Source organism: Trachymyrmex cornetzi, unplaced genomic scaffold (genome assembly GCF_001594075.2).
Source record: "Trachymyrmex cornetzi isolate Tcor2-1 unplaced genomic scaffold, Tcor1.1 scaffold319, whole genome shotgun sequence".
Lineage (NCBI taxonomy): Eukaryota > Metazoa > Arthropoda > Insecta > Hymenoptera > Formicidae > Trachymyrmex > Trachymyrmex cornetzi.
Genome location: NW_017297887.1, coordinates 105,465 through 117,803, shown reverse-complemented (window position 1 = coordinate 117,803; position 12,339 = coordinate 105,465). Strand labels below are relative to the sequence as shown.

At 35.7% G+C, this 12,339-nt stretch overlaps 1 protein-coding gene across 1 annotated transcript in view; it reads right to left on the bottom strand.

Annotated features, from left to right (window-relative positions):
• Positions 1 to 1,109: 1,109 nt before the first annotated feature.
• Positions 1,110 to 12,339, bottom strand: part of LOC108762719 (fatty acid synthase) — a 40,866-nt gene continuing 29,636 nt past the window's right edge. The window contains exons 10-19 of the mRNA XM_018509847.1: positions 9,261 to 9,562; positions 8,610 to 9,029; positions 7,490 to 8,508; positions 7,059 to 7,312; positions 6,288 to 6,981; positions 5,354 to 6,179; positions 2,116 to 2,579; positions 1,764 to 2,018; positions 1,361 to 1,615; positions 1,110 to 1,273 (exon numbers count right to left, since the gene is read on the bottom strand). Of these exons, the coding sequence (XP_018365349.1) occupies positions 1,163 to 1,273; positions 1,361 to 1,615; positions 1,764 to 2,018; positions 2,116 to 2,579; positions 5,354 to 6,179; positions 6,288 to 6,981; positions 7,059 to 7,312; positions 7,490 to 8,508; positions 8,610 to 9,029; positions 9,261 to 9,562 (4,600 nt within the window). The 3' untranslated portion in view covers positions 1,110 to 1,162. The remainder of the gene's footprint in view (positions 1,274 to 1,360; positions 1,616 to 1,763; positions 2,019 to 2,115; positions 2,580 to 5,353; positions 6,180 to 6,287; positions 6,982 to 7,058; positions 7,313 to 7,489; positions 8,509 to 8,609; positions 9,030 to 9,260; positions 9,563 to 12,339) is intronic.

The window sequence follows — 12,339 nt, the reverse complement described above, 5'->3', positions numbered from 1 at the left end:
ATTACTTTGATTAAGGTATTCATTCATCTTCCCTTCGAAACAAATCGATTTTCGAGACGAAAAAACGATAGGAATTAAGTTTAACACCTAATAAAATAACAAAAAAAGATATGATTTCATTTTTTGGTATTTCTTTAGCTAGCAATGTATTTAAGTCTTATTTTTTGTAGTTATATCTTAAAAGGACGACCTCCTGGTAAAAATTTCACCACGATAATGTCTTCACCTATTGAAAAAGTACCAAATCAGGATGCGCATAATTACCCCACTTTCCCCTACTGGTTTAGAACAATCCATTACATGATTTACTTGTCTTAATTATATGATTTCGTTATTTAACTTTGTTACATGATTTTTTTTCAGTAAAGTTCTATGATCGTTACTTTTATGAAATACTAAAGAAAAATTAAAATTTCACTTTTTCTATATTGGATCGGTCTCTAAAACGTTTCTTATTATTAATAATTTTTTTGCTATTTATCAAATTTACATGAAGGGCAGGGTTTTCGAATAACATTAAAAAATTCCTTTATAACATTACTGCTTATTATATAATATTTAGTTATACCAACAATAAACCACTAATTACACCAACAATAAAAAATATTTGCTCTAATATTGCAAACATTTTCTATCAGCTCAAATTATAATAAGAAAAGTGAAATTTTAACGATTATATGTTAGCTAATATAAATTAAGTTAAATTTTTAAGATTTTCTACACTTCACGTTTCTTTACTTTGGATAAAGCGTACAACCAGTACAATACTAATTATTTACTGAATTTATTAAATCACATGAAGATTACTAGGTTTGCGTTTCGAAACGATACTCGCATACTACATATCATTACCTATTTTTATTATCCTTTATGTTGAAAAAGGAAGACGCAAGCTTAGTAGTCTGTATGCGATTTAATAAATTTATTAAATAACTAGTATAGCATTGATATGTATGCTTTATCAAAATTTGTGTAGAAACCTGAAGTGTACGAAATATCACAAATATAAACTTAAATTTATATTTGCTGATCTATAACAATAATCGTCCAATTTCACTTTTTTTATTATAATTTGAGCTGATAGAAGATGTTTGTAACATTTTTTGCGCTAATTGCAATCTGTTTATCAAATATTGACTAAAATGATTTAAAAATTAAAACATCATATTGTAAATGGTAATTCTCCGTTAATTGCAGCCGCCACTTTTTCATTTTTCAAGATTGTCACATGATCACCTTCAATATAATGTACTTTTACCACACCTTGAGTTACCTTAAATAATTACATACATCATTAAGAAAAACTTTCATTAAATTTGATTTATTCAATACAAAAATTATAATAAATTTTTTTAAATACCTTGTGCAAACCATAATCCTCTTCGATTACTGGTATATTAAACGAGGATGTACATTTTACTAGTGTTATGGGAGACTTAATAGGCAGCAAAATAGAAGGATCATATTCTCGGAGAGCGGATAAATGTTTGTAAATCGTTGTACATATTGTCTTTAAATTTGAAAGTGAGAGATATGTATATATAATTGAGAATTGTTTAGCGAAAATATTAAATCTTTCATCCCAACTCTCACATTTCTTCAATTCCATTAAAATCTACGAAAATATAAAAATGTTTGTTTTTGTATACAAGACTAAGACAGAACGAAAGAATTAATATTGATTTACATAAAGAAACCGAAAAATAATATAAGTATACCGTAAATTAGTTTCAATGTAAGTTCAAAACAAAAGTTGCATATACCTTTTGAGAACTTCCTGCTGAATGGATTTCCAGAATATTAGCTAATATATAAACCTGAAAATTTGCATCATCAAAATCTGATTCAAAGAGTTTAAGCATTGTTCGTAAAGGCTCAGGAGCACCGTCGATAAGGACAAGTCGGCCTTTAAAATTCATAGCTTCTAATTTTCTTGTTACTTCAATTGCAATAAGAGATCCGAAGGAATACCCTACTATTATAAAATCTTTTCCGTCTGTTAACTTCGAAAGTATGTGCTGTAAAAATATCCAAAGTATTTGATGAAATTTATATCTTTTAAATGCAAACAATATTTCATCAACATAAAATGAAATTACTAATACGATTGCATACGTTTGTGAAACGATTAGTAGTCTCCATTATCATGTTTGTACAATCTATGTTGTTTGTATTGTAATGCAACAATGATGTTGAAAATTTAATATATGGTATTATGGTTTTAAATATAGTACCACATCCGTCAATACCCGGAATAAGAAGTACTTCAGTCATAGTATTATGTTTGTTAGTCAAAAATTCAATTGGGGCAACAAAATCTTCATCTTTTAATGTAATGCCAACAAAAAATTTTATAACATCTGACTTCTCTTTGACCAATTTCTTTTCATCATCCACATCATCATCCACAACGGACATCTTAATGAGTTTTGCGAAAGTGAGATTTCGTATTTCTTGTGCTGTGACAAATGTATCAAATTCTCGTTCCAGAATTTGCTTGATTTCTATGGTCATCATGGAGTCCATTCCAAGTTCGGCCAGAGATGAATTTGGTCTTACAAGCTTTATGTCACTTATGTCTACAATATAGAATGTAAAATTATTACGACCTATAGTATAATGCTTTTTAATATGTAACAATGCACCCCGTCAAGTGCATTGTACCCGGCTTCCCAGCACGCCTGCGCCGGATACCGTCGCGGTGACCCCCGGTCACTCGTGAGCGTTGAGAGCGCGGTGCGCCCGCAAATATTTTAAGTAATCTAAGCATAATTCACAGGTACAACGGCTCCACCGAGAAAACACGAACGCGCACGAAGCGCGCCGAATCGTGTGTCTCCCGCTCGTATTGGAAAACCGGCAGAGATCGCCGAACGACTTCCGGAACAATACGAGCGGGAGCAACAATTAATATAAAAGGCCGCGCTTTTTACCAAAGCTCGCCTTTTTCCCTTTTGGCTTTAGCCTTCCGACCGATCCACCGAACTCCGAACTCCGATTCCGATCAGCTCCGCTTCCTAGTTGAAACGCAGCGCGAAAAAGCGGTAAAGGGTACTTTGCCGCTATCGGGTGTTCCCGATAGCTGCCAACCGACTTTCTTGGCGACTCCTGACCGATGAGAACCTCCGGGGCAGAGGAAACTCCGCTCTGCCGAGCGTCCTCGGCCGTTGGCCAGCCTCGCCTGCTGTACCGCCGCCTCGACGAGGAGAAATTCTGGGAGTCTTACTCCACCCCGCCGAGCGTTCTCGGCCGCTGACTTGCGTTTGCATCCTGCGTTTACATCCTGCGCGTCCGCACCGACAGGAAAACAGAGGTCGAGTGTACTCTGCCTCTGCCGAGCGTTCTCGCCAGTCGGGTGCCCCATAGCACTCTCTTATCGCCACAAGATATCGACACCGGTTTCGGCATTAGTAAGGGAGTCGAGTATTCTTTGCCTCCATCACGCCTTCTCGACCGTCGAAGCCACCACCTTACAATAAACGCGGTCTTCTCGATTCGCCGAGTGGTACCGCATCTCGAGTCGCGATCGCGTTCACGCGACGCTGGCTATACCCGTGTGGCGACTCGCTACTAGAGGTTCACGGGACTCACTCGGTTCGCGTGAGCACCACAGCCACGCGAATTTCCTTTAAATAGAATATCATTCTGGATTCATTCCAGGCGTCTAAGGCAAGTCTCACACTACATCGCCTTACTGATGAGTCTAGTAGTGTGGGACCAGGACGAAACGCTGCGGCCGACCACAAAGCTTCGAGTCAGGCTTTCTTAGTGGACATTCCACACTCGCGTCCCGCGCCGCGCCGCTCCTAGAATCCTAGGCTGCGTTCAAAAACATCATCCGGGTTTCTCCGTGTATCATATTATCCTTGTTTAACACTGAGTGAACAACAAAGATAATACGATACGCGGGAGCACTCGGGTGATGTTTCCGAACGCAGCCCTAGACACGCAGTTCGGCTTACCGCGACGCGTCCCGCGCGCCGCATATACACACACACACACACATACACATACCAACATTGTACACGCGCCGGCAGAAATGGTGTCCCCTCGGCGTTCAGCGCGCGGCGCCACACACTTGTACCGAACCACACACGTACGTGTTACTGGGAGCGCGGTGGCGAGGAGCGCGAAGGGAGAAAGTAGTGGGGGGCGCTCCGATATTCTATCCTTAGCGCAAGGCGCACGATTGAGAGAGGCCTAATTGGACGTGATGCCGGCTCGCGGTGTCCTTTTGCTGTCTCACATTTGTTACTAGTACGAGTGAGATACCCCGGTGTCTCTCGCTTGCCAATATTCATAATAATGCTCTTATTATGCAAAATGTTGTAATTATGCATAAAAATTTTTAATATTGTAAAAAATTGTTGTGCATAATTACGACATTATGTGTAATTTTGAAACTCATTGTAATAGAACAAAGAAAATTTAATTTGGCCAAAAATCACTGGTCAATTACGTTAATTTATTTAAGATTTTTTTCAAACATTATTTCCATTAATATTTAGATTATATAATTTTGTTACCGAAAAGCATGGAAACTTCTTTGGCCGACAATTATACTTCTTGATGGATACTTGGAGATTCTGTATCATGATATTACTGAGGATGGCTAAAATGTATAGCCGAAACGTCCAGACGATGATGTAATTACGCATCTTATGGTTTATTAAATATCTTTTTACAAAAATGTTTATGCGCTTCTTACTGCACTGATTCCTTTTTGCCAAATTAAATTTTCTTTGTTCTATTACAATGAGTTTCAAAATTACACGTAATGTTGTAATTATGCACAATTTTTTACAACATTAAAAATTTTTATGTATAATTACAACATTTTGCATAATAAAAGTATTATTATGAATATTGGCGAGAGATACCGGGGTATCTTACTCGTACTAGTAACAAATATGTGAGACAGCGAAAGGACACCGCGAGCCGGCATCACGTCCAATTACGCTTTCTCTCTCAATCGTGCGCCTTGCGCTAAGGATAGAATATCGGAGCGCCCCCCACTACTTTCTCCCTTCGCGCTCCTCGCCACCGCGCTCCCAGTAACACGTACGTGTGTGCTTCGGTACAAGTGTGTGGTGCCGCGCGCCGAACGCCGAGGGGACACCATTTCTGCCGGTGCGTGTACATATAAAACTAAATAAATACACGACTCATTATACATTATACTGGCGTTATAACGCATCTCCTCTCCTCGCCAAACCTCTTTTGCGACTTCGACCGTTTAAACATCCGATGAGCTACGTCCGCGCATAAAAGTCAGGTTGTTTCAAGTAAACCGGACTAGCAAACAAATATGATAAGTATTTGCAAAAGAATAAGTCTCCATGGGAGCACTTACTTAAAATATTAGCAACTGTTTCTATCAGATTTCCTTGACATCTTATTTTTTTTTCAGCTACAACCATGCTGCTCACAATGGGCCGACTTTGAAGTAGAAACTTATCGAGCTCATCGAGACAATAGGATATCTTTTGCTGTAGAGTGCCTCCGATAATTAGTTCCTTATCGTCCTCCTGCATGTCGGCGACAAGACCCACATCACCCACAGCTCCCCATTGAATCGCCAATCCTGGTAATCCTTCTCCCGCTCTCTTCTCGCAAATTCTTTCCATGATGGAGTTGGCCATGCCATAATTAGTCTGCCCAGCGTTTCCTCTGCCGCAGGAAACGGAAGAGAACACCACAAAATGTCGCAGGTTAAGACAGATTTTCCTAGAAAGTTTGTCTAACATTTGCGTTGCACGAGCCTTCGATTGGAAGGACTCTGCAAATGTTTCTGCGGTTTGATTCTTGAAGACGTCGTCCTTCAGTACCACTCCAAGATTGAATATCGCGTCCACCGGTGCTTCTTTTTCCACAGTTCGTAAGAGATATTCGCAATCTTTAAAATCAGCAACATCGATATTCTTGATGATCGCAACTTTTACGCCATACGACTTCCATAATCGAACTTTCATGCATTGATAACCGTTTTTTATTCCATTTCGGGAAACCAGAATGATGTTCTTGGCGCCACGAAATATAAGCCAGTCGGTTAACTCTAAACCAAATCCGCCCAAACCACCTAGTATAATATAACTCCTATCTTTGAGACAATAATAGCGACGATACGCAAGAATATGCTTGTCTAAAGGTTTATCCTTCTCATGAATATTTATAATTATCTATAAAAATAATCATATTTCAAAAATGCACGTTCTACATGTCAATAGGATTATATAAGGCTTTTATTTACGAATAAACTTTTCTGTTACTATTCAGTACAAGCATACCTTTCCCGTGTGTTTCCCGCTGGCCATAAACCTAAAAGCTTCTACAATATTAATTTTTGGAAAAATTGTTGCTTGAATTGGTTTAATTGTTCCATTTTTTATACCATCGGCCATCATTTTGGACAATAGGGACTTATATTTGTAATTACCAGTGAACATATTATCCAGTATAATCCCATGAAAGCTAATACCTTTATTAAAATCGCACATATTCAGGGAATTATTAGATACGAGATCAAATTTTCCAATCTCTAAGAATCGACCGTTTTGAGCTAAACAATGAACAGACGTGATTAACTTTTCTTCCGCCAATGAATTTAGCACAATATCGACGCCGCGCCCTTTCGTTTGGCGTATAACCATGTATTTAAAACTTGTATCTCGAGAATTTCCAATATGATCATCCGGAATGATCGGAAACATTTCTTTAAGGAAGGTCCGTTTGTCATTTGTGCCGACGGTAGTAAACACCTCACATCCTTCTTTAAGAGCGAGATGAATAGCTGCTTGTCCAATACCTCCAGTACCAGAATGTATAAGTATTTTATCGCCCTTTTTCATTTTTCCATAAATATATAAGGATAAATAAACCGTGCTATAAACGCACGGGACTGATGCCGCTTCTTCAAATGTCCACACATCGGGTATCTTCCAACAAAGATTTTCATCCTTCGTAATGACGTTTGCTATGCAACTAGAAAGTGTAACTTTTATTTAATGTTTGTTCTTATTACACATCACAGCACAATAATTTCTTATAGCATTACTTACTCAGTGTCACGAATTCCCATTATACGTTGTCCGTTAGCATCGAAACCCACGAATTCCATTCCAAGAGGAACATACTGAAATAATCGTCCTTTTGAAATCGTATCTTTTGAAATAGTATCCGTCAATTTACCAGTGGCAAGCATTATATCTCTAAAATTCAGAGATGAGTAGACAACGTGCACTAAATCCTCACGACGAGACACAACAGATAAATTATTTTCTATCCAACAAAATGTACTTAAGTCACCTCGAACCTGTGAAGAAATAAAATTTTGGTATTATGATACGACGTATATAGAATAGAATCCAAAAAGAAGCTTCGTGACAGCATTCAATCCTCCATTTACCAAGCAGAATTTTGCATTTAAAAGACAAACAAGAGATAATATTACAATGATAACGAACTATATTTTTAAAAAGTTTATATTTACCCTTTGACAGACATGAGCGGTAGGTACATGTATGGGTTCGGGTCGCGGCAATTTTAAATGTCTGTACGATCCCCAAGTTTTATTAGATCGCAACACATTAATGGTCATATCTTTCTGCAATTGTTCTTGGTAGAAGGGGTCTTGAAGAGAGAATTTGGGTGCCTGTTCATCTTGAAGGAGCACACTCCTAACAAGTTCTCCACCTGGCTCTTTTCTCAAGCAGTTAATAAATCCCAATAAACCGCATTCAAAATTTTTCTCTCCCACAATTATAATTCTACTATTTCTGTCAAGCTTGTTCTCGTCGCTCAAAAGCGACTTTAGATTCTCTAGCCAATTAAAGTTATCATTACTTAAATAAATAACAGTTCTTTCTCTTATCGAAACTTTTTTTTTCAGAAGCACAACTAGTTCTTTATCAGTGCGTTTTTCGAGTATAACGTTTAATTCGTACTGCTGCAAATGTTTTTTATAATCAGTTAAGTCGCACTTCTCACGAGTCAACAGATAACCACCCTTTCTCAAAAATGGCAACAGTCGCTCTAACGATGTATATTGTTTGGTCAAAAGGTTAAATCCAGCAATAATTAAAGCTTTGTCATCTAAAGATGATTTTTCAAAATCTTTGATTGAGAAGTTTTGCGGTAAGTCTTTTGGCTTAAAACGATTTGATGATGTTAATAGAGTGACATTCACTTGTATCAGTGGCATATCACCAAATGCCTCAAGTAGCAACGAAGTTGAAAGATATTCTAATTCAACATCATCGACATCTTCTACTAGTTCAGCGACTTGCACTTTTATAATTTGATGATCTTCCAGTACGAGTTGAGCAGATAACCGAATTGTTTCGTTCAAGGAAATATTAGCGCGATCACAGTGAGCTACAAACGTATGTTCCTCGATAATAGCATCTTGGGCTAGTTTCCGGCGAGAGATCTGAGTAGCTCTCAGGCCTTGAATCTCTACACCACCAGCTTTTATTGTATCTATCTCTTTGTACACTCGTACCTGTAATACTATAATAAGACAAGTAAAATGATACGCCCCACATTATGAAGATCTTTTACATAATATTTACGAATTGAACGATGAACTTTTAATAATAAAAATCAATTACGTTTTTCCATGTTTGTTGTAACTTTTGCATTATCTGTGCTATCTCGCAGCTTCGAAGCATGAAGCACTGGATTGATCAGTAATTTTTGTATACTCATTGGAACATACAAATCCCTGATGTCATATCCGATAATTAGCATTTGTAACATAGTGTCCATGAATGTTTCCCAATTATTTTTCCAAGCGATATGTCCTTGGGTTCTCGAAACAGAAACACTCCTTAATCCACGAAATAAGCCCCTATACTGGTACCCACGCAATTTCAACTCTTTATAGATATCTCGTGCAGTCATCTCTTCATCAACATCACTATTCTTCGGTAATAGATCTGTCGGAATTATTTCTTGTTCTGGATTCAATGTCTCGTACACTGTACCTGTGACAATAACGCTATCTCCTTCCGTTATTTCAAACTTTCCATCTGTAATATTTGTATATATTTGACTATACTGTATTTTTGTCATTGTACTATACGTTAACTGTAATCTATATTCGCTAATCCATCGGATTCAGATTTTTTTCGATATTGCCTTGTAAAGAATTATATTATAATAAAATGTTGTAAACAATAATTTACAATGAACCTGCAAATATTGCTATGGAAATTTCAAGAAAAATCCACTTAAATTAAAATCACTGATCTTATAAATACCTGTCTGTATTGCAATATATAGTTCCGCAGCATCATTTTTCGACAAGTGAATAGCACGTATAAATTTTACATCTTGGAAAACTATCGGTAGCGTTGTGTGCATTTCTCCTTTCATCATGCCAATAGTTTTCCAAACGAGTCCCAAATAACCTGTCGCGGGTAGCAAATTTTTCCCATCAAGTACATGACCGCTCATATATTCATATTCCTCATCTTCGAGTAAAATTTTGACGTATCTCCCTCTCGATTCTATAAACTCTTGATCTTGTTTCGGTATAAACCAATTTGCAGAATGATTCCATCTGATTTATTATAATTCACATGTATACGTGAATAATTATACGTACACGCGTACATATATAATATATTACGACTTTAGAACATACATACTGGAAGGGCCATAGGTTTTGGTGACTGTCGATGGTGCCAACATCTACTGTCTTTGTCTGAATGCTTCACTGTAATGCGCATGCGTCGATTATAAATATCCATATGTATTATACATACGTTCAAACTTTAAAGCTTGCGAAACGAAAGCATATAGAATTATTAAAAAATGGGACGTTATTGCGTTACATGTCTCAAAACATCAATGAAGCAAACTAAAATATCTCTTCATGCAAAAATATAGCCTTACTTCGTAGATAATTTTAAACCAAGCTTTAAAGTTTTTTTATGTATTACATTAATTTAAATTATATAAATATATAAAATATGTGTATATTTTAAGTGTATAGTTATAATCAACAACGAGACGACAATTTGATAGCTGGAAACATTTTTTTTCCATCGTTTTCAAATTTCAAATAACATTTTGATAACTATTCTACATTTTTTCAAGTTTGAATTATGCGGTATCATCACGCGCAAGCGCACAGCAAACAAGCATTCAGACAAGGACAGATAGATATTGGAGACACTTTTATTACATTCGTTACATACGGTATGGTCCTTCCAGTATGTAAGTTCTAAGATTACAACTTATATTTATAAAAAACTTAACGATACACTACATAAATTATATATACAGGGTATACCAGATTTACCGGAGGAGTCGGAACGTACATATTCCTCACGAAAAAGTAAATCGAAAATGTTAATAGCAAAATCTTAAGGCATCGATAATTTTCAAACGGTGAGCATTTGAAAATAACCAACCACAGGGCATGAAATTCGCGTCGTCAGGGGCGGCGCTACTAAGCGGTCGGCCGCGCGAACGCTTTGACGGACATATCGCTCAACGGCACGGTATCGAACAAGTATTGCAAAGTTTCGTGAAATTTCTATATTAATTACTGTCGTATTCTTAAATTTTTGAGAGAGAGAGTATAAAAATTTTTAAATAAAATTAATAATTAATTTTTAAAAAATATAAATATTAATATAAATTATAATTTAAACGCTTGTTATGTTTTAAACAATGACAAAATAAACGGTAATGTACAAGCTTAAAATAGATGACTAATTTTATTAATCTAAAGTTATTTCCATGAATTAATTTTATTAAATCTAAAGTTAAATCATGACTTCTTTTGACTACATTGCACCATACTTTATACATCGTGTGGTATTCTTTAACTGACAGCGATAGTTTTTAATTTAGTTTTAATTTAATTTGTTTCTATAATTTAATGTTTGTAACCACTGAAGAGGACTACTGTAAGAGTCGAAACGTTTCGAATAGTATTAGGTGTTAAACTTAATTCCTATCGCTCTGCTTCATACTATGTGGATGGCGTTCGTCGAAAAACGGACAGATATCCAGCGATTGGTGCAGTCATCTACGCTATCGAAAGTAATGATATTGGACCTTGTCATTAAATTTGTTAAAATACGTGATGTTGACAATGTAAAATTATCTTTATGTGACAAGTGTATGTATATGAAACCGTCGACTATACATTTTATGCTTGAATTCGGCACAATGTGTCGAGCACATATATTTCGATTTGTGCCAATATACAAATAGTATAAGCGATAAATTTAAATATTTTGTAAGTTATTTACATCAAAACTGCATTGCGAAAAAATTTGAAGTGATAAACACTTTGCGTGTTTTATGATAAAATTTATGATAAGAATTCAGTTATTGAATATGAATTAATAATGTACGCTTCAGATAATATTATATATAATGCATTATACAAAAAAATAAACGCATGTTAAAACAGTATATCTCAGTGTCTGTAATTATTTAAATTATTATTAATATATAATAAAAAACAATTGCTAGGACAAAGATGCGAAATGTAATCGCAATAAGGGGGAAGAAGATGACAGTGTGTAAGAGGAACAGAGACGGTAAGTATAAATGGTAAGTATAGCGATAACTGATAACGTGAATATACATAAATAATGTGCACCAAACGATATTCATCATATGTCAAAATCTTTTTCCATTGACGTTAACATTGTAGAGCGTCAACTGATGGGAAAATTGCAAGTATGTTTATATATATACAAGTAAGTTGATATATGTGTGTGTATATATATATATATATATATATATATGTATATATTAGATGTTGAACTTAATTCCTGCTGATCGCTTAAATTAAAACAATGTTCCACACCTTTAAAAAATCTAAAAAAATTTTTTTTTAATGGAATATGCTAAAAAGTGTGTCAAATTTTTTAGCATATTACATTACAAAAATTTTTTTTTTAATTTTTTAAAGGTGTGGAACATTGTTTTAAATTAAGCGAGCGGCAGGAATTAAGTTCAACACCTAATATTAATGTGGAGTATTATGTGATAGCGTAAACCGCGATTTGGTAGAAGGGATGTTGCTATCATCTAATACGGAGTCTCGATGTAAGGTAGAGCGGAGCTAGTGTGTTGTGACACTTTTTCTTGAAATTATTATAAATCTTCACACAATTATAGATGAACTAATGGTAAATGCTCTAAAACGTTGCATGTTCATCTGGCTTAATAATTGAAAGTTATTTCCATATATTAGGTGTTAAACTTAATTCCTATCATTTTTTCATCTCGAAAATCGATTTGTTTCGAAGGGAAGATGAATAAATACCTTAATCAAAGTAATTTCCTCCATTTTCTACTACTTTTCCCCAT